This window comes from Eptesicus fuscus, chromosome 9, assembly GCF_027574615.1.
Source record: "Eptesicus fuscus isolate TK198812 chromosome 9, DD_ASM_mEF_20220401, whole genome shotgun sequence".
NCBI lineage: Eukaryota > Metazoa > Chordata > Mammalia > Chiroptera > Vespertilionidae > Eptesicus > Eptesicus fuscus.
In genome coordinates this window covers 31,835,277-31,858,607 of record NC_072481.1, presented here as the reverse complement: position 1 = coordinate 31,858,607, position 23,331 = coordinate 31,835,277, and the positions used below count along the sequence as shown (strand labels likewise).

The 23,331-nt window shown below is 39.2% G+C and overlaps 1 protein-coding gene across 4 annotated transcripts; it reads right to left on the bottom strand.

Annotated features, from left to right (window-relative positions):
- Window positions 1-39: 39 nt before the first annotated feature.
- IFT25 (intraflagellar transport 25) lies at window positions 40-23,249 on the bottom strand. 4 transcript variants are annotated; one of them, XM_054720541.1, is made up of 7 exons: window positions 23,201-23,219; window positions 14,376-14,446; window positions 13,582-13,694; window positions 8,891-8,997; window positions 7,221-7,289; window positions 2,759-2,802; window positions 40-249 (listed from the first exon to the last, which is right to left on the bottom strand). In XM_054720541.1, the coding sequence occupies exons 3-7, from the start codon at window positions 13,677-13,679 to the stop codon at window positions 136-138; spliced, it is 432 nt and encodes a 143-aa protein (XP_054576516.1). In that variant the 5' UTR covers window positions 13,680-13,694; window positions 14,376-14,446; window positions 23,201-23,219; the 3' UTR covers window positions 40-135. The 4 variants fall into 4 exon arrangements, with proteins under 4 accessions (XP_054576516.1, XP_054576515.1, XP_027997907.2 ...); XM_054720540.1 differs by lacking the exon at window positions 23,201-23,219 and adding an exon at window positions 22,886-22,965; XM_028142106.2 differs by lacking the exon at window positions 23,201-23,219 and adding an exon at window positions 22,837-22,880.
- Between the last annotated feature and the right edge of the window lie 82 nt (window positions 23,250-23,331).

The following is a 23,331-nucleotide window of genomic DNA, read 5'->3' as shown; positions in this document are numbered from 1 at the left end:
TGTACAAAATGTTAAAGAGAAAATAAAAACTGAAACAGATTGATGCAAATCCCTTTAATAAAGTACATCAGTGGCAACTTTATTTTAAAATAAATACATGGTTAAAAAACATACAAAAGCATTTTGTAATAATTATTAAGAAAGATTTGAGACTGCTATTCCCTCTGCAGAAATGCTATACACAGAAGCAAAATGATCAAAGGCCGATGTAATAATGAATCTCAAGTAAGTGGCATGGCCATCATGTGCCTGTAGGGGAAAAATCAATAAGAATGCTTTTAGCAGTTCTAATTAACTGTTAAGCAGTTAACAGAAAAAAGGGTTTGATGCATGAGTATAGTCTAAATATATAACAATTTATAAGATAAGATTCAGAAGAGAAGCCAGTCACATATAACAGTACAGTTGTTCTAGTGTGTATTAGCTAAATAACAGCCTTGGTTTGATGTAAAATAGCTGTTGGAGCTGAAAATTACAACTGTATATTTCTTTTCTTTTTTAAAAAATATTTTTATTAATTTCAGAGAGGAAGGGAGAGGGAGAGAGAGATAGAAACATGAATGGTGAGAGAGAATCATTGATTGGCTGCCTTCTACACGCCCTACACAGGAGATCAAACCCACAACCCAGGTATGTGCCCTGACGGGGAATCGAACTGTGACCTCCTGTTTCATAGGTCAATGCTCAACCACTTAGCCACGCCGGCCGGGCTACAACTGTACATTTCTGATCAGTTTTTTCAAAGTGTTTTTCTAAAGTATTTTTCATAACAAAAAATTTCTTTTGGTTAACGATGCCTCAGAATATAATACCCTGAACCTTTACTTTTACATTTACGTAATCAAAATTGAAAAATTTTAGCAACTTGGCAATATACTAAACAGGTATAAATATGTCTATATCTTTCAATCTAGTAATTCCATTCTCTGAAATCTAATCTTATAAAGTAATTAAAAAGGTGAAGATCATGGTAGTGGGAACATGTATAAGATGTTCCTTGTAGTAGTACTTACAATGACAGAGGGAGGAAAAAGGAAATTAGTTAGCATTTTCCCATTTGCATATGCTTAATCTTAAAATTATGAAGCTTGTATATAATAAATTTTAAAAATGATAGAAAATTGTTCATTCATTATTATTATAACTATATGTGAAGCATATGGTCGATAACTAGAAGAAAGTAGATATAGAAAAAGCTGTTATGACAGGGTGATAAAATGATGAGTGATTTTCAGCCTCCCATCCCCCTTATTATTTTCCAAATGTTCTATAATGATGTGAGCTTTTCTGATCCTCAGTGGGTCCTGAAACAAAATATTCAGCAGAGACTTACTAATCATCACCCATTGGTAAAGATGGATAAAAATAGGAAGATAAAATTCAGTGTAATCATTTTTCAACACCCACCCCACCCCCCTCAACTCACCTTCCCAGTCATTGGGCACATTTGGGTGGTAAAGAAAAAAATTAATAGGATTCAAAAACATCCTATAGACTCTTTTGAAGTATAGATTTCATAGCAGCTCCCAATAAGTTGTGAAAAAGGAAATTTAATGGACAAGGTACCACTTTAACCCTCATTTCAAGACACCTTAATTAAACAAACACCCCACCTTTAAACACACACACACACACACACACACACAACACACACACACACACACACACATTGCCTTTGGTCAGATGGCTCAGTTGTTTGGAGTGTTGTCCATACACCAAAGGCTGTGGGTTTGATTCTAGGTCAGGGCACATACCTAGGTTGGGGGGTGCGATCCCTGGTTGGGGTGCATATGGGAAGCAACCAATCAATGTTTCTCTCTCTTTCTCTTCCTTTATCTCTAAAAATCAATAAAAACAACAACACATATCCTTGGGAGAATATAAAGCACACAAACACATATTCATTTTTTCCAAGTTTTTGTGTTTGTCTAAACCCACGGCCTGACAAACTGGCAGGAACAGAGAAATTCCTGATACGGCAGCACTTCCTCATCAATGGGCATTCATTCCACTTGACAAGCAAAGCTCAATGGAATGCTGTGGAAAAATGCTTGTTCTCTTTCCACCCCATCTCTCTTTGGTTTATTTGTTGCTGATCCTATGCTCCAGTTCCCCTTATCTGAATCTCCCTTGTCCTTTCATGCTTAAATTAACATCCAGCTTTGGCATTGCAACCTTTTATGATTCCTACTCTAAAAGGCCTACAGAATCAAATAAGAGAAAGCAAAGCAAGTAAATACTTCCAATTTAAAAAATGAACACAATTAAAACAAAAACAAGTAAGTGAATTCTGGCCCTAGCTGTTTGGCTCAGTGGATAGAGCACATCAGCCTGTGAACTGAAGGGTCCCAGGTTCGATTCTGGTCAAGGGCACATGCCTGGGTTTCGGGCTTGATCCCCAGTGGGGGATGTGCAGGAGGCAGCCAATTAATGCTTTTCTCTCATCATTGATGTTTCTATCTCTCTTTCCCTCTCCCTTCCTCTCTGAAATCAATAAAGATATATTTTTTTTAAAAAGTAAGTGCATTCTGTTTTAACCTTGCTGTAATCCTGTCTATGATAGATAAAAGCCTAATTTATAAATGCTACCTTTAGACTATAATATTATTGAGAATAACCTCTGTTTATGGATTAAGTACAGAAACTATACTATCATGAGAGTATTTATTAACTTTATTACTATAGAGATAGGTTTAAAATTTAAACATATTGTGCTGGCTAAAGATAATATTTATCTCTACAAAGTATATTTACTTACCATAATTTCTTCATTTTGAAGCTGTCCCTCTGTGTGTACTAGATCTAAAACATAAATTTAACAGAAATGAGTTAGGGCTTACAAGACATGAGGATAGCTACTGAAATTTATGTTCAGCAAAACATTATATGTGGTAAACTATAGTTAAACCAGATTTACCAGTGTTTTGGGGTTAAAATTTAATATACAGATAGAGATATTTAATATAAAAGGTATGAAAGATAAACTGTTTATGAGCTATAAAATATCGCTAGTGAATAAAAACATAAGGCAATCCAAATGTAAATTATAGTAAAGAAATATAAAGTGAGGAATTGATAAAATGTGGAAATCCCTTTTGAGGATCAATTGCAGGCCTGAAAGGAGCCATTTTATTGTTCCCATGGGCAACAACTAGAGCTCAGTTTCTCACAATAAATTTTTACTATACTGCAGAATTATGCTACCCTTGAATCGATCTTTTCTGGTATCCAACTTTAGAAAACCTTTACTCATATAATTTTAGGACAGATTAATTTATTTGATCATAAGATAATCATATCAAACATGATTCTATTTGGAACCATGAAATATTTAATTAATATAATAAAAATATTAAGATTTAGAAATTAATTTTATTTGTATAAAATAGTGTACATAATTTTAAAGGTGTATAGTATACAAAGGGAAGTCTCTGGGAAGTAAGAGTATGTATGACTTTCTGTTTCCTAATCTTTCTCTGGGGCAATAAAAAATGGTAATCCCCTGCTTGTCCTCTCCTTTATCCTCCAGTCCTGCTCCCTCCAGGTAAATGTTTTCAACTCTTAAAGCTGTTTTTCCTGAAATTATATTGTTCATATTTCTTTTCTTAACAATTTTTTACTGACTTTATATTATGATGGGTGAAAATTTAAACTAAAATCCTCTGGCAAGTTTCCCCTCCTGTCATCCTCTCAATTTTGAAATCAATATTTGATGGCAAAATTAGTCTATATACATGTTATTTGCTGCTGAAATAAATAACAAATTATGATCACATTTTCTTATTTAAAGCCTCCCTGACCAGAAGTTAATAATAACCTCTATTTCATTTGCTTAGTTTTATAGATTATGAAACATTGGAAATTTTCAAACAAACATAAAAGAAGATAGAACATAACTCCTATATAAACTCATCATTTAGATTTTACATTTACTAATATTTTACCATTCTTGATTTATCTAATTTTTTTGCTAAAATCTTTTAAAGCAAGTCTAAGACATCATGATATTTCACTTCCAAATATTTGACTATACATCTCTAAATAATAAGGATATTTTTAAAATATATTTTTATTGATTTCAAAGAGGAAGGGAGAGGGAGAGAGAGAGATAGAAACATCAATGATGAGAGAGAATCATTGATTGGCACACTCCCTACTGGGGATTGAGCCAGCAACCTGGGCAGGTGCCTTTCACTGGAATCGAACCTGGGACCTCTCATTCAGCAGGCCGACACTCTATCCACTGAGCCAAACCAGCTAGGTCAGGATATTTTCTTACATAACCACAATACCATTATTATACTAACATTTAAAATAATGCTTTAATATTATATGGTACTCAGTCTATATGCAAATTTCACCACTGATTCAAAAATGTCTTTTTATAGTTGATTTACTAAAATCAGAATTCTCTCTTTTAAACTTAAACTGCTTTCCCTCCCACATACACATTTCTCCCCCAAGCCATTGACTTATCGAAGAGACCAGGTCAATTGTCCTGTAGAATGCCCCATGTTTTATCATCTTGCCTCCTCATGGTTTCATTTAATTTGTTCCTCTATCCTGCATATTTCCTATAGCTTGGAAATGAAAGCTAAAGGCTTGATTACATTCAGGGTTTGAGGCCTTCATCACATGTTTGGTGATCTTTGTTATTTATGAATACATCATTTGAAAACTATGTGCATGAGCCAGGCTCATTGACTAGTGGAGTTCAATAGGGTGACCAGGAATGAGCTAGTCTTTGTCAACATCCATAAATCTTTTTTCTGGGGCCATTCAGTTTCTCCAAAGATGAATTTTCCCATCTCCTTGCTGGGGCTATATTCTTGGTTGCTGTCATAAATAGCAGAGCATAGCAGGAGTTCCCACTATTCAATATGCAGGCTTCCACCTAAATTCCTGTTTTCAACTCCATGTCTCATGCACTCTCTCTACTATACCTGAGTTCTGAGCCTCAACATTCAGTGTTCCTTGGGGAGGATACAGTCATCCCTTGGAGGTGGTTTATGGGTGGAAGGAGTGGTCACTTGGCTTTTGGGGTAGGAGAAGGTACCTAGGGTCCAACTACTTTGTATATAAGTGTTCAACTAATGACCCTTCTTTTCTGGCTCATGCCTCACTCACATTTTCTATGTTACCATTTGCCTTCAAGTTCTAGACGTTTTGGGGGTTCTGTTAGGCAAATTGGTTTGCTTGTCATTAATTTTCTCTTTGGCAGGCACTTAGGTTATAACCTATTCCATTCAACTATAGAACTTACTTCTCCATTAGCATCCTCTCTTCCATAACATATATACACACACATATATATATATATATATATATATATGTGTGTGTGTGTGTGTGTGTGTGTGTGTGTGTGTGTGTATGATACATTTTTATTGATTTCAGAGAGGAAGGGAGAGGGAGAGAGAGATAGAAACATCAATGATGACAGAGATCATTGACTGGCTGCCTCCTGCGTGCCCCTTATTGGAAATCGAGCCCGCAACCTGGGCATGTGCCCTTGACCAGAATCAAACCCAGAACCCAGTCTGCAGGCCAATGCTCTATCCACTGAGCAAAACCAGCTAAGGCTCTTTCATCCTATATAATAAAAGGCTAATATGCAAATCGACCAAATGGTGAAACGACTGGTCGCTATGACACGCACTGACCACCAGGGGGCAGAGGCTCAACACAGGAGCTGCCCCCTGGTGGTCAATGTGTTCCCACAGGGTAAGCACTGCTCAGCCAGAAGCCAGGCTCACGGCTGGCGAGCACAGCGGCTGTAGCAAGAGCCTCTCCCACCTCCACTGCAGGTGGGTGGTAAGGAGAGAGGGGTCCCAGACTGTGAGAGCCCTGGACTGCAAGAGGGTGCAGGCCGGGCTGAGGGACCGCCCTCCCCAGTGCACGAATCTCATGCACCGGGCTTCTAGTAATATATATTGATCTCTCACATCTGCTTTGGTCTCCTAGTTTTTTGTTTGTTTATTTTTTGTCATTCTATGTTTATGTCTCCTTTTATTCCTTACTATTATTTCATGTTATTTTGTGAAGGAATGGAGATAGACACATGAAGGCAGTATGTATTTTACTAGAGGCTACCAATTCTGCTGGAAAGAGAAAACTAATATTTATTGTTTGTCTACCATATACCAGATATCCTATATAATAAACAGGTAATATGTAAACTGACTATCACGCCCTCACAAGATGGCTGCCTACAACCAGGCTGGCAGGGGGGTTAGTGAGGGATGACCAAACAACTGAACAGCATGCTGCATGGGGCAACCAGGCCAGCAGGGGTGTTAGTGAGGGACGACCAAACAACTGAAGAGCAGGCTGCGTGGGGTGACCAGGCTGGTGGGGGGGCCATAAGGGGCGACCAGGCCGGCAGGGGAGGGAAGTTGGGGGCAACCAGGCCAGCAGGGGGGCAGTTGGGGGCAACCAGGCCAGCAGGAGGGGCAGTAAGAGGCAACCAGGTTGGTGGGAGGGGGCAGTTAGGGGCGACCAGGCTGGCGGGGGGGATGTAGTTGGGGGTGACCAGGCTGGCGGGGGGGGGCAGTTAGGGGCAACCAGGCTGGCAGAGGGGGGAAGTTGGGGGCGACTAGGTCAGCAGGAGGGGCAGTAAGGGGTGACCAGGCTGGCGGGGTGGGGGGTGGGGGGCGGGCAGTTAGGAGCGACCAGGCCGGCGGGGTGGGGCAGTTGGGGGCAACCTGGCTGTCAGCGGGGGCAGTTAGGGGCAATCAGACTGGCACACAGAGGCAGTAAGGGGTGATCAGGCCAGCGGGGGAGGAGGGACAGTTAGGGGCGACCAGGCAGGCAGGCAGGCAGGCAGGTGAGCGATTAGGAGCCAGCGGTCCAGGATTGTGAGAGGGATGTCCCGGATTGGAGAGGGTGCAGGCTGGGCTGAGGGAACCCCCCTCTCCTGCTGCACAAATTTCATGCATTGGGCCTCTAGTTATGTTCATAAAAACCATAAATGGTAGGTATCATCTCCATTTTTCGGATAAGGATTCACAAACTCAGAAAAATTAAGTAACATGTTAACAGTTACATACCCAGTAAGTAAAGAAGCAGTCTTGTATTGAAACCTGGGTTTTTCTAGGCTCTAAATATGTCACAAGAATCATTCAGGTCATCATTTTTCCTCTAACTGTCGATGAAATACAGAGTCAAAGGACAATTCTCCCCTCCCTCATGCTCAGAACAACGCTGGTGAAACAAGCACATACCTCTTTCAATCCACTGCTCAAAACTGTCTGGCTCCTTAGATGTGCTCTTTTCAATTCGCAAGGTCCGTACTAACATTGTAAATAAACAAAACATATAAAGTATTAATTATTGATTCTTTGTTGTTGTTCCTATATTCCTTTTATCCTTGGAGACCGTCAGGCTTTGGTGGGAATGCACAAAGAACTGGGATCAGGAACACCATCTTCTGAAAATCATTTCCTCTTTTTCTATATGTCCCTATGGGGAAATGCAATCTGGTGTCACTAAAATCTTACAAATGTTTGCAAACATACAACACAGCTTTGGAGCCTTTTTGAATTTGGTATCATCCAGGTTTTTTTGTATATTGGTATTAATAATAGTAATAGTATTAGTAGTCTTGGGCATAAGTCTTTATCTTTAAGGAGAACCTACTATGAGTCAAGCATACTTACCTCATTCACTCTTTACTATAATCTTATGAGAAAAGTAATATTAACCTACTTTACTGATAAGGAAACAAGCTTAGAGAAATTGGGCACTTAGAGAAGTCAGGCAAAGTGTTCAATGATAAAGAATTAGTAAGAGCCAGAACTAAAATTCAAATGTTAGGTCTGTCTGACTCCAGAGCCTCTACAATTAATGACAGGAGAAAGACTTAACAGAAATGCAGTCAGTCATCTTCCTTCTGCACTGTTTTTTCTCCATCACCCCTAACCCAGTTTCAGCTACCCCAGATCCATTCTTCCCTTTCTGTGTTCTGTGCCCTGGGGGGATAATCCCAGTGGCCTGCATCTCCGGGACTCACTTGCTCACTGGTTACAGGTCATATGTGGCCAATGGGTGGCACTGGGAGGAAGTTGGAGGGCAGTGGGGAAGTGAGATCAGGCTGTTTTTCCTCCACTCCCTTCCTGCTTCAGTGCCGTGTCTTTGACAGTGGTTGTGTTCCTTCACGATTACAACTCCTGCCAGGCAGGTCCTTATTTACAAGCTCCAATCTTTACTGGGCTCCATAACACTATTTCCTTCCCTTGGCTCAGGGGTGGTAATGGCATCCTGCTGTAGCCAGTTTCTGGGTGTCTTACATCCCTGGTTTAGTCTCTGGAGCCAGAACATAATTTTATAAGTAGACCCATCAATAAAGTCTCTTCATTTGAACCATCTGGAGTGTATTCTGTTTCCTGCCATGATTCTTTCTGATATACTTTATCCTTACATAAACATAAAGACAGGATTAGAATGATATTCTAATAGGAGATTCTCCTTCTAAATCCCTCAGAAAATGTCATTATTAATATAAGAATCAATATTATCCAATGCAAATAATCAGGGTTATCAGATTTCCAGAAAGAATTTAACAGAGAACCCCAAGCCAAACAATCTGTAATAAATATGTCAAGGAATCTAGCGTTCTGGCAAACTGGCTTCTTATGTTCATAATAGGCTCTTTTGCCAAAGACTTTCACATAGTAAATTGCATGGAAATTATTAGTTGCTTTGGAAGGGTTTCAAATTTGCAGTTTCATAGAGTCTAACTGTATTCAAGGCAGTTAACCCATACACCCCACTCTCTTACCCAGCAATAAAGCTGGATTCCATGCTGCATAAAAAATTTTGCCAAAAATTTACATGAGCCCTCTGCCTATGGAAAAATTAAAAGATGATGAAAATTAATGTATGATTTGCTTACCAAAGTAACTTTGGATTACAAGTCTTTCAATTTTTACACGTTTGTGAAAACAAACAATGAACTCTTGGGGAAACATTCCTGTGGTGGTCCAAAATGTTTCTGGATTCCTATTGTTAATTAAAAAAAGAGAGAAAAAATTAGCCAAATAAAAATTAAACACTCACAACAGTCTAGTGAATAACTATAAAAAAATGACCCATGGATTCTTGCAATCCCGTTCTAACTGTTCATTCTGCCTCTAATTTCTCCCTAATTTTAATAATTCTTTACTACTATCAGATATATTCTTTAAAAACATAGAATTTATGTCACTCTTGTCTAAAGCCTCCAGTGGCCTCTTATTGCCTATAAATCTAAATGCCTTAGTATGGTATTTTATGACTCTAAATAATAATCTGGTCTCCCATCATTAAAGTATCATATCCTCATCCTTCATGCTATCATCTCCCATTACTATAGTCACACTGGGGCCAGTTAAAATTCAGCAAACACATCATGCAGGCTCATGCTTCTGTGTCTTAATACATATGTAATAAATGCAACAGTACAGTGTTGTTGTTTTTTTCCCATTAAATGGTCAGTTGTCTTTCAAAAAAACTTAAAATAAAAAAGGTTGCTTTTTCATATTATCCAAATATTTACCATTTCCAATGAACTTAATTTCTTCCTGTAGGTATGAATTTCTTTTTTTAAATTTTATTTATTGGTTGAGAGGGGGGAGAAGAGAGACAGAGAGAGAGAGAGAGAGAGAGAGAGAGAGAGGAGAGAGAGAGAGAGAGATTTATTGTTCCACTTATTTATGCATTCATTGGTTCCTTCTTGTATGTGCCCTGAGGAGAGATCGAAACTGCAACCTTGGCACTCTAACCAACTGAGCTACTTGGCCAGGGCTGGTTTGAATTTCTATCTAGTATTATATCACTTCAACCTATAGAACTTCCTTTAGCATTTCCTGTGATGCAGGTCTACTTGTGCTGAGTAAAATGTCTTTATTCTATCCTCATTTTTGAAGGATATTTTAGTTAGATATAGAATTCTGGATAGACAGTCTTGGGGGTGGGAGGTGTTTCTCTTTTTTTCAGCCTTAAAAAATACTGTTCCATTGTTACCTGGATTTCACTGTGATGCAAAGTCAGCTGTCACTGTTACTATTGTTTCCCTATATTTAATGTATTTTTTTCCTCCAGCTATTTAAAATTTTTTTCTTTATCTTTATTTTTTAGCAGATTATTATATGGTCCCTATTTTTTAAAGTTGATTTTTAGAGAGAGAGGAAGGGAGAGTGATAGAGGGATAGAAACACTGACAAGAGAGAAACATCCTGCATGCCTCCAACTGGGGATTGAGCCGACAACCTGGGCATATACCCTGACCAGGAAGTGAACAGGTGACTTCTTGGTTCATGGGTCGAAGCTCAACCACTGAGCCAAACTGGCCAGGCTGGTCCCTCTGTTTTTACCCTGCTTGGGGTTTTCTGAGTTTCCTGGAGCTATAAGTTGGTATTTTTAAATAAGATTGGGGAAATGTGGCCAAAAAGTAGAAACAACCCAAATATCCATCTGCTGATAAATGAATACATAAAATGTGCTATATACATATAATAAAATATTATTTGGAAATAAAAATGAAACACTGATATGTACTGCAACATGGGTAAACCTTGAAAACAGCAACTGAAAAAAGCAAAAGACTGCATATGTGTAATTCCATTTATATGAAATATCTGAATAGGCAAATCTATAGAAACAAAGTAGGACTGGTGAGGATAAGGGAAATATGGGGTGACTATAATGGATTGCAAGGTTTCTTTTTGGGGTGATAAAATGTTCTAAAATTATGCAGATGGTTGCATAACTCTGTGAATATACTGGAAGCCACTGAATTGTACACTTTAAATGGGTGAATTGCATGGTATGTGAATAATATGTCAATAAAGCTGTTATAAAAAGAAGCAGCAGAAGCAGCAGCTGCTGCAGCAACTGGGTTTCCTAACCCACAATTCTGGGTTTTAAATATTATGCTTAATATTTCACAATTTTTAAAATTTACATTTATATGGTTTTAAATATTATTTATTTAAATAAATTAAATGGCTTTTAATTGCCCTGTGTTTTTTTCTTGGGTGCTTTTAATGAACACAACTAATATAATAACATCAAATAGTACGTGTAGACATGGATTTTAAAATGACATATAACTGAATCCTCATATTTAATGAAGTCATCAAAATAGTTTTAAATAAGGCTTTATAGCTAATGACTGTTTAGCACCTATTTTCTCACATGATTTTTTTTTCACAACTCTGAGGTAGTCAGGGAAGGTGGTATTATCCACATTTTTCAGACCAGGAAATTGAGGCTTACAGATTAACACATATACTCTTAGCCCAATGTAACACATATAGTTCACTTACCTAGGAATTTTAACTGTAACTCTAGTATTCTTTTACAAAAAAACTAATTCTCTTTGTCTTCTTTTTCTCTTTTTTTAACTATCTTTGTTTAAAATTTAAATTCTTTATTGTTGAAAGTATTACATATGTCTCCTTTTTCCCCCATTGATCTCTCCCCAGCCGCTCCCGCCCCCTAGCACATGTCCCTGCTCCACTGCTCTTCTTTTTCTCTTAATTCACTTTTTCTAGTGCAGAAATTTTTTTCTCCTTTTTCATTAATATATTAAATGCCACAGAAAAAAGTAGAGTTAAAGGTAAACAGAAATATAATCACTTTCTTTAATTCCTATTTCTGGGAAATAGAGAGTTGGGAGCACTGTCCAGTTGGAGCAAATTTATAGCAATGTTTTCTCCAAATAATTCCATGGTTACTTTCATTTAGATAAACCAATTTATGAGCAGAGAATAATTTTTAACATCTACTAATGAAGTCTAATTGTATTTGTTAGACATGAATATAGATTAAAAGTCTCCAATGTACTCTGTTCAGTTACCAGGTCAGTAACTACTTTTATGTAGTTTTTTTTGTACTAAGGGTTTTGTCTAATAAAAAGAATATGATATCCATAGTCATTCATTAATATGGACTGATATGAAAAGATCTCTATTTCTGGCAAACAACTTAAGGCAGATCTGTATATATCTATGTATTCTCACAGCAGTTCCCACATTAATTTCTCTGCTCCAAGGCAGAGTGGGATAAATTACTATGACCTGAATTTTAGGAAGTAAAAAACTAAGAAGGATTAAGAGGCACAGGCAAAAAGCAGATATCAAATTTTTGATGCACACCTTAAGTTTGAGTTATAGTATACTACAAAGAACCCCAAACTAGGAGTTAGAAGACATGCGTGTTAATCTTGATTCTTGGTTATCTGTGTGATGTTGAGCAAGTCATTTTATCTCTGATCATTCTTTTCCTCATCTTTACAATGAGGTTGAAAATAATTTTTTTTGCCTCTTATTACCCAAGCTTACAGTGTGTGTCAAATAACAGAGTCTATGAAACGACAAAGTCCTATGCAAATGTAAAGTAACATATGCACATACTAGAGTGTGTGTATGTATGTATATGTATATATATGTATGCATAAATACTCAGCTACTCTCCAATATTAGTTAAGTCTAATTAAATAAGCTACTCAACAAATATTGTAAGACACTATGGAGTTAAAGATGAACAAGTCATAGTCTCTGACTTCTAAGAATTCACAATTAAGAAACAAAATTAAACATAAATAATTATAAAGGAATAAATAAGGTAATAAGGGTAACTACCAAATTCTGCTAGAGTCCAACAAAAAAGGTAAACTCATCCTCCTTGAGGGAAAGGGAGAAATGTCAGAAAGAAGGTAACAACTAGGCTAAAAAGAAGAGGATGAGTTGCTTATATTTATTCAGATACATGGGCTTCACAACAGAACCCAAAGAACCACAAGATCTGTATTACAACTGGCTCTGCCTTCAATAGTTCAAACTAGTACTTGACGTCCTTAGGCCTGTCTTACAATGAGTCTAAAATGGAAGTTTAAATAAGATGAACTCATAAGTCCTTCTAGCTCTAAAATTACATTATTTTATTAGTGAAACTCTGGTAATTGTACAAATACCAAGAAAGAGAACTCAAGAGGGTGATAAAATAGCCAGAGTTCTCCCAGTATCTACTTTTTCTTGGAATTTAAAAGTCTGAGAATGATATTCATCTCTACCTAGAATAAGCTCTCGCATGGTGAAGAGTGGAAACTGGAATAATATTAAGAGGCCAAGAGCCAAACAATGCAGGTAGATAGCAGATAGTGAGTGAAGCATTCAGTTTAGCAAAGATGTTGCTTTGACTAATAAGGAAACAGGCAGTGGGTAGAAAGTTACAATGTTTATACTCCTATTTACTAAGAAAAACTTGAAATAAAACCATAACCAGATATTAAAATGTACACTTCCATAAAATGAGGTTGTTGTTGTTGTTTGAAGTTTTGCCTTATTAAACTACTTCTTAAAAAAACAATTTGTAAAGGTCAGTTTAGGAATTTTCAAGAAAAGGATCAAAACCTAACATATACAACTGAATTAATTTAAAAAATGGGACCAAAGGTGGAAATTGTCAGATAATCTACTTAACCAAACGTTTATTAAACTATGTTTAACAGTGTTAGTTGTTGTAAAACACATAGTCCCAGTACTCAAGGGGTTCACTGACCTAATATCAAGACCTTCAGGAAGAAAGAATAGTAACTCTTACCCATCAATTATATTTTCAGGGGGATGTTTTTCATCACTCGATGTAGCTAAAATCACTTCAGTCCCTTCAGAGCTCAAACAGAGATCAACTTTTCTCATCTTAAACTGTTTAACCTGCAAATAAAACAATAACAAAGGAATAACAACAAAAACTACTTCTTGATTCTCTGCACTTTATCTGAGAAAAGGAAGAGAGAAAGCCTGTTGCCTAGCACACAGCTGAACAACCAAGCTATTCAACAAGTGGGAAGGACTCTAACATGTTTATTTACAAAAGTAAACTTCGGACCTCTCCCAGGAATAATCTGTAAAATATGAGTATTTCCACTACACTACCCCACAAAACAAGTCCCTGACTACACTGACATAATTTTTCTGGTTCAAAAATTAAAAGCCCTCAATAATTATAGAGAAATAGTTAAAAAGCTAAGGTGACATAAGTGAATTAATTTATTTACAATTACTTAAATTATTATAATTCTGAAATTATTTTTAAAAACCTGGAGCATAAAAACAGATTCTTTGTGACTAGCAATACATTTATCAACTGAAATAGCAAGCAATATTATTTATATCTTAAACAACATCATTTTTTTTTTTTTTCAGCAGAAATGTAAGAGAGAAGACATCCTTTTATTTATTTTCAAATTCTAAGTCACTCACTTGGGTCATGGACTTAAAGACATTTTAAGTTTAATAGAAGCATCTTGAAAAGACAGTATTGAGCTCTACTATGAACCCTGGTGGGTAAAACAGAGAAGGAAGACAGAGATGGTTCTGTCAGATCTCACTCACCCTCCTCCTTGATCTGGTGGTGATAGGGCAAAAACTAATATATAGATGCAAAGTGACTGGAAAAGCTGTATCTACAAAGAATTAAGAGTGTTTAGAAAACTGAGGAAGACGTCCAATACCCTTCACACACTGATCCCAGTCTTTCTTTTTTAAAAAAAGACAATTATAAATAAACAAATGACAAAGTACAGAGAATGTTATATATATTAAACAACTATGCATTACTGCCCTGAGGTAATAAATGTTAACATTTTTGCCATATCTACTTAAAAAAATTCTTTTTTGAGATATATGTAGCCCCTCACTGGCCCATTCCCTTCCTGGCCCAGAAGTAACAGCTATTCTAAAATTGATGAATATGCCTCCTGACTATATTTTATATACTATCATACACATGTCTCCATAAACAATATGTACTATTCTTTGAAAACTTGGATGGTTCCTTTTGCTACTTTTTTTTTTTAAATCCTCACCTGAGGAGTGAATATATTTTTCCCATTGATTCCTAGAGAATGGGAGGGGAAAGAGGGGAAGAGAGAAACATTGATGTGTGAGAGACACATCAATAGGTTGCCTCTCCCGGTTGTGCCCGGACCAGCATTGGGGATCCTGCCTTCAACCGAGGTACCTGCACGCCCTTGACCGGAATCAAACCCATGACCTTTCAGTTTGCGGGCCGACCTGTAACCACTGAGAAAATCTGGCCAGGGCAAAAAGACTCTCTTTATAGAAATAAAATTGCAGAAACTTAGAATCAGCATATTTTTAAGTCAATAATTGATCAATTTGATCGTTAAATTATAACAATTTTCATTGCCATAAGCATTGTATGAGAGTTTCTGCTTCCTCAAAGTCTAACCATAATCTATGTGGTATTGTTAGACTTTTGGCTATAGTCAATCTCACTGGTGTGAAATGGTATCTCAATAAGGTTTCAATTTGTATTTCCATGATTATTAGTGAAGATGAATACCATTATCATATGTTTATGGGCCATTCAGGCCTCTTCTTCTGTTATTTGCTTTTTCTTATCCTTGGCTCATTTTTCTATTGGGTTGCTCTAAAAAAACTTTTTGTCCATTTCTTTTTTATTTGTAGGTATTTTTAAAATAAAATATTCAGGATAGAATTCCATTATTATATGTTGTAAATATCTTCTACTCTGTGGTTTGATTTTTTTTGTAACTTTGTTTTTTTGTGTAGGAGTCTCCCCACCTCTCACACACACTTTTTTTGTTATTGAACTATAACATATATATAGAAAAGCACACAAATCATAAATTAGCACAACAAATTTTTAAAAAGTAAACTCACCCCAGTAACCACTACCCAGGTAACTGCCACCCAGGTAAAGAACTAGAACATTATCAGCATTTAAGAAGCCCTTTTTATGCCCTCTTTCAATCACTCATCCTCCTTCCTTCCCAAAGGTAAGCATGGCCTTTATTTCTAACACTACAGATTAATTTTTCCTGAACTTTATATTCATAGAATCATACAGATTATACTCCTTTGTATCTGGCTTCTTTCACTCATTATTAGGTTTTTGAGATTTATCCGTGTGGTTGTGTGTAGCTGAGTTGAAGTATAACTAAGTAAAGTGCATCTTAACTCCCACCCTGTTTAACTCCTAATAAATTTTTTTTTAAAAAAAATCAGCCCCTAAATAGAGCTTCAGAGGAAATTGGTGTGAACTGAAAAGCAAAAAATTTCTGTGATTTCAGGTACTTATATCCCCAAACCCTAATGAAGGAGAGACCTAATCTCACTCCCAAATATCTGAAATCAGAGGTAAACTGAACTACTGAATTTTTTAAAATAGATTTTTATTGATTTCAGGGAGGAAGGGAGAGGGAGAGATAGAAACATCAATGATAGCAGAGAATCATTGACCGGCTGCCTCCTGCATGTCCCCTGACTGGGGATCAAGCCCACAACCCTGGCATGTGCCCCTGACCAGAATCGAACCAGGGACCCTTCAGTCTGCAGGCCGACACTCTATCTACTGAGCCAAAACCAGCCATGGCTAAACTGAACTATTTAAATAAAACTACAGCTCAAACCAATCCTAGCACAATCCCTAGGGGGACTGAAGTGATTTGCGCCTTACCCTAGCTCCCAGACAAAGAAAATAGTGTATTCTCTCAGGGAAAGGGATAAACCTTATATAAAGAGACTAGAGGCCCGGTGCATGAAATTCGTGCATGGGGGGGGGTCCCCTAAGCCCAGCCTGCACCCTCTCCAATCCGGGACCCCTCAGGGGGTGTCCGACGGCTGGTTTAGGCTGGGATCGGGCCTAAACCGGCCGTCGGACATCCCTCTTACAATCCAGGACCGCTGGCTCCTAATCGCTCACCTGCCTGCCTGCCTGGTTGCCCCCAACTGCCCCCCTTTGCCGGCCTGGTCGCTCCTAACTGCCCCCCCCCCACCGCCGGCCTGGTCACCACCACTGCCCCCCTCTGCTGGCCTGGTTGCCCCTAACTGACCCCCCCCCCCCGCCGGCCTGGTCACCGCCAACTGCCCCCCTCTGCCAGCCTGGTCGCCCCACTCAGCCTGCTGTTCAGTCGTTTGGTCGTCCTTCATTAACCTCCCTGCCGGCCTGGTCATAGGCAGCCATCTTGTGAGGGCGTGATGGTCAATTTGCATAGTATCTCTTTATTACATAGGATTAACCAAAGAATTTATATGCATATATGCATAACCCATAAATAGAGACAATAGTACAGTGAAGACCTGGGGAGGGGGCAGAATCAAGGTGGAGTGGCTCAATGGGGGGATAAAAGGGGACATCTATAATACTTTCAGCAATAAAATTGTTTTAAAATTATATGCTGTGTCTATTCATTTAAACACAATGTCCAATATACAAAGTCATTTGAAGCAGATCTATAGATGACCCAGGTGCTGGAATCAGCAGACAAAGATAAAAATGACTGCTATATATCTGTTAGAGAATTTAGTGAAAATATGGACAAATGGGTGAACACAAAGGGAATTTTAGCAGAGAAACCGAAACTCTAAAAAAGAGCAAAACAGGAATTCTAGAACTGAAAAGTACATTACCTGAAATAAAAATTTTATCAGATGGGCCCAACAGCATAAAAAAGGGTCAGTGAACTTAAAGATGGGTCAATTGAAATGACCCAAAATGAAACAGAGATATACAGTACATGAAAATAACAGAAAAGTATCAGAAACCTGAGAAACACTATCAAACTATTCTGAAATACATGTGATTGGAGTCCCAGAAGGAGAGGAGATAGAGAACAGTGTAGATGAAAAATTTGAAGAGATATGGCAGAAATTTTCCCAAAACGTGTGAAAGACATAAGCCCACAGATCAAGAAGTTCATGAACCCTAAATTGGATAAATACAAAGAACATTCCACCTAGACGTCAATTGCTGAAAATTAAAGAGGGGAAAAACAAATCAAAAAACACATTACATTTAGGTGAACACCAGGAATCAAAATTGACTTCTTACACCTGGCTGGTGTGGCTCAGTGGGTGAGTGTTGACCTGTGAATATTCAATTCCAGGACATATACCCAGATTGTGGGCTTGAAACCCATGTTTCTATCTCTTTCTACCTCCCCCATTCTCTCTGAAATCAGTAAAAAAATATTTTAAAAGATAGGGGTTATTTGATCCTGTAAGCCTGATAAAGTGTTTATAGGTAGATTTTTTTTTTTAAATATATTTTATTGACTTTTTACAGAGAGGAAGAGAGAGGGATAGCGAGTTAGAAACATCGATGATGAGAGAGAAACATCGATCAGCTGCCTCTTGCACAACCCCCACTGGGGATGTGCCCGCAACCAAGGTACATGCCCTTGACCGGAATCGAACCCGGGACCCTTGAGTCCGCAGGCTGACACTCTATCCACTGAGCCAAACCGGTTTCGGCAGATTTTTTTTTTTACTATTTCAAGTTCAATAGTTCTTTCAAGTTTTCTACACCTTCTTTTTAAAATTAATTTGAGAGAGACAGGAAGGAACACTGATTTGTTATTCCACCCATTCATGCATTCATTGGTTGAATCTTATATGTGCCCTGACAAGAGATTGAACTTGTGTATTTGGATGATGATCTAACCAACTGAGCTACCCGGCCTGGGAAAGTTTTCTACACCTTCTTGAAACAATTTTGTAATTTATATTTTATAGAAAATTATCCATTTCTTCTTAGTTTTTATATTTCTTGGCATAAAATTCATTTTTATTGTGATTTTGAAATCTAGTATGACAATATTAAAATTGTGGTAAGACTGGTCAAGAAGAAGGCATATATCCTAATATTTTTTATTTGTGCATTTTTCTTGCTTTTATTACTACTGGTACCAGAGGGCTGGTATTAGATAAATATTAACCCTTAATTTGAGGAGATTGTGAATTCCTAAAAATAACAGATTGATGAACTTGGATGTTAATTCTCAACAAAATTATTAAATTTCATTATTAAAATTATGGCTTTCAAAAGGTAAATAAGAATGTAGTAAAATAGGAAGTAGCAGTAACTTTAGGTCACAAAAGTTACACCATATCTATACATTTGTTTAATGGAGTCACTACCAATTAGGGATATTTTCTGAACATTTCAACAAAACTTCAGATAAAGCTTCTCAAGATATCCTGTGGACCAGATGGAGAAATGTGGGTTGGCTGACAGGTGGTACTTTAGGTAGATATTTATAACTCTCTGAATGGCTATACTAAAAGAATGATGATTAATAGAACAAAATAATACTTCTGTGGAAGACTTCTATCCTTATTCCCATTCAACATTTTTATTAATTAAGGATGCTTATCAATTTGCAGGTGACACAAAATGGCTAATATGCCAGATGACAGAATCAGCACACAAAAAGATCTGAGCAAGCTAGAAAAATGGGTTGCAATCAATAAGATATTATAAGGATAAAAGTATAAGCCTATCTACTCAGACTTAAAAAATCAATCACACAAGGATTAGTCTAGATTGGGGTTGGCAAATGATTGCTTGCAAGCCCAATTCTAGCCTGCCACCTGTTTTTGTATGGCCCATGAGCTAAAAATGCTTTTTTTATAATATACTAGAGGCCCAGTGCATGAATTCATGCACCAGTGGGTTCCTCAGCCTGGCCTGTGGGATAGGGCCGAAACTGGCTCTCCGACATCCCCCGAGGGATCCCGGATTGTGAGAGGGCACAGGTCAGGCCAAGGGACCCCACTGGTGCATGATCAGGGCCGGGGAGGGAAGTAGGAGGTTGGCCAGCCGGGGAGGGACAGTGGGAGGGCTCCAGGGTGTGTCTGGCTCGTCTAGCTCAGTCCTACCGGTTGAAGCGTTTGCCCCCTGGTGGTGAGTGCATGTCATAGTGAGTGGTTGAGTGGCCTTAGCATATCATTAACATATTATGCTTTGATTGGTTGAACGGACGACCGAACAACCGGACACTTAGCATATTAGGCTTTTATTATATAGGACTAGAGGCCCAGGGCATGAAATTCATGCATGGGTAGGGTCCCTAGCGGCTACCAGCTGCTAGCTGGGGGGCCTCCCTTCCTGGCCCTGTCCCCTGGTCAAACTCCCAGTTGAGGGGACAATTTGCTTATTAGGCTTTTACTGTATAGGATAGGTTTGGTTCATTATAAAGTCACTCTAAGGCAAGAGTGTACTATATCTGCTCCCAAAGGTGGTTGCACTCCATCAAATTTTTAGGCACTGTGCTAGTAATGCAAAGATGACTATAACCTAAGACAAAGATAGTGAATAAAACTTGGTTCTTGCCTTCAAGCTCAGAGTCAAGGAAGATGGATAAGCATGCATATAATAAGTTATATGCTAACAGTGTGATCTACATCCAGAATGCTGTGCTCAGTTCTGGATAGTACATTTTAAAATATGTTTTTATTGATTTGAGAGAGAGAGGAATGGAAAAGGATAGAGAGATAGAAACATCAATGAGAGAGAAACATCATTGATCAGCTGCCTCCTACACACTCCCACTGGGGATCAAGCCCGAAACCTGGGCATGTGCCCTGACCAGGAATTGAACCATGACCTCTTGGTTCCTAGGTCGATGCTCAACCACTGAGCAACACCTGCCAAGCTAGGTAGTACATTTTAAGTAGGACATTATCAGGCTTGATATCGTCAGAGGAGAGCAAAATGTTCTGATAATCTATATACTATGTTACATGGATAAAGCTAAAAGAATAGGGGCTGAAAACATTTCAAAAAATGAGAGAAATATGACTACAATTTTTAATATCACAAGTGTTCACAAATGGAAAAAAGATTAGAATTTTTCTTTTATAACTAGACTTAACAAATGTGAATTTTAAGCAGGAAGACATCATAGATAGAAGAACTTTCTGGAAAAGTAAAGATTTTAAATCTTTTCCATCTCTGAAAGTGTCCAAGAAGACTAGGTAATAATCTATGAAGGAAACTAAAGAAAGAATTCCTGCATTTGATGGTTCTTTCAGATTCAATCAAATTCTAGGAAAGGTAGATTACGAACAGATAATGAAGGATCTTAAAAGTCAGGTTAAAGGCAATGGGTTTAAATAAATAAATAAATAAAGACAATAGGTTTTATCCTGTAATCCCAATTTTTCTTAGTGACATTTAACAATGTCTAGAGACATTTGGACTGTCACAACTTGGGATGGGGTGTGATGCTATTGGCATATAGGGGGCATTTTGTGATGCTGCTAAATATCCCATTATGCACAGGACAGTCCACCACAATGAATAATTATCTGGCCTAGAATGTAAATAGTGCAGAGGTGGAATAATGGTGTGGTAATCTATCTGGGAGTGGAAATGTGGGGGTTGGAGACTTAGGGACAAAACTTGCTTTTAAAGTTACATTTTAGGGCAGCGATTCTCAGCCTTTTACATCTCATGGCACACGTAAACTAATTACTAAAATTCTGCAGCACACCAAAAAGTATGTTTTTTTGCTGATCTGATAAAAAAAAAAAATAGGCATAACTTTGACTCATTTACACCAAAGGGCTATTGTTGTGTTGGCTGTGGTCATTTTTTTACTTGGCACTCTAAGGCAGGGTGGGGGAACATCCGAACCATGGGCCATCTAAGGCCTGAGAAATCATTTGGTCTGGCCTTAGGGGTGAATTAATCAAATGTTTGACCAAGTATAGCAGGCTAATTTTTAAGTTGATAATTTTGTATGGCCCGCGAATGATATTATAAATATCCAAATGGCTCTTGGAAGAAAAAAGGTCCCCCACTCCGGCAAGGGAAAAGAAGTCAGTGACCCTGACTAAATAGCAAGGTATTCTTGCAGCACACCGGTTGAAAATCAGTTTTAGGGGAAAGTATCTAGATGTGTAATATATGAATAAGGAAGCGAGTGTGCTCCTTCCCAAATGTTCAGTTCTTTTCTCAGCTCACAATCTTATCACCTCAGTTGTCTGCGGGAAGCAAACATGTCCTTACATACAAAACTCATTTCATACCCCCTGTATCCATTAATATCTTCCCTATAGCCTGTGCTGGGTAGAATTATTTAAATAACAAGTAATAAATGGCAGAAGTTGGGTTCTCTAGAAGTTCCTTTGTTGTGGTTAATAAGAAAGAGGCAAACCAAACCCGAAAGGAACCTATGGAACAACTCAGCTGGTAGGTTGCTTCCACAACTCCCAAATGCAGGTTTGGGGGTGTAGTCCAATCTCATCCTGGGGTGCCTTACTCTAAATACACTTACTCCCTCACGGCCTCAGTTTATCACAGGTTGTGCACGCTGGGGTGCTATCCTTTGCATTTTTAAAGATCCCTGACCTGGACCTCTCTGATGTCTTGACCTCTAAATCCAGAGCCTCTTAACTATCCATTCATCTCCAGTTCACATGCCCTTCAGATCCTTCTTTCCAAAAACCTCTCCTGGTTAGTCCTCAGTTCACTTTTTTCTCCCTAACTACACCCCTTCCCACAGCATCCACTGGGAACTTCTGTGTAAATTAGAAAACAGCTATTCTGTCCCCAGTGCCAGTCTGTGTTTGGTATCCCTTGCGAGGCAGGCCTGCCCTGACACCGCCTCTCACCTCCATCCCAAACAAACGCTTCTCCTAAGCCCCAGGCCATTCCAAGACCTCCAAGAGCCCCAAACACTCACACTTTTTTGGACGACACGCCCCAAATTATATAAACTACATTCATGAACCCACATCCTACATTACATCTGGTAGATGTATTAATTGCAATAGTTTTTTTTCCCTTTTGGGGGTCAAAACATTATTTCAAAACTCAAAAAAATTTCGTGGGCTGGCTAAAGTCTCTAGGGCTAAAGACCTTCGTCACACTTCCCATCGCAGTCCCCTCACCAGCCGCCCCACAGCGCCCTCCCGCCGCCCGCCCCCGCGCCGCGCGTCCCCTTACGATCCCGTCCGCCCTCGCCCGCTTCCCTCTCCACCGGCATCGCCCTCGGCTGGCCTAGTCCGGCCAGGTTCCCACCTCCCCCAGGGGCCTGCCTAGCCCGCCGCGCCGACCCGCTCGCCTGGACCTCGGTTAGCTCCGCGACCGACCGTAGACGGTAGGGCTAGGGGAGCTCCCTCTGCCCAGCCCCCAGCCCCGCCCGCTCCTCGTCCCCGCCCGCTCTTCCCGCCTCCGCGGAGTTCGCGGTACGCGCACTCCACCCGTACTCGTCCCCGCCCCGCCCGCGTGTCCCCGCCCCGCCCGCGTGTCCCCGCCCCGCCCGCGTGTCCCCGCCCCGCCCGCGTGTCCCCGCCCCGCCCGCGTGTCCCCGCCCCGCCCGCGTGTCCCCGCCCCGCCCGCGTGTCCCCGCCCCGCCCCCGGCCTTCTCTCCACCGCTCCGCACCGGCCTGGGCCTCCACGGAATTCCCGAGCTCGCGCACAATTCCGCTCGGGGCTCTCACTCCGCCCCGCCCTCAGGCCCCACCCAGACCACGCCCCCAGGCTCGTTTCCACCCCGTCCGCTGAGCTGCGCAG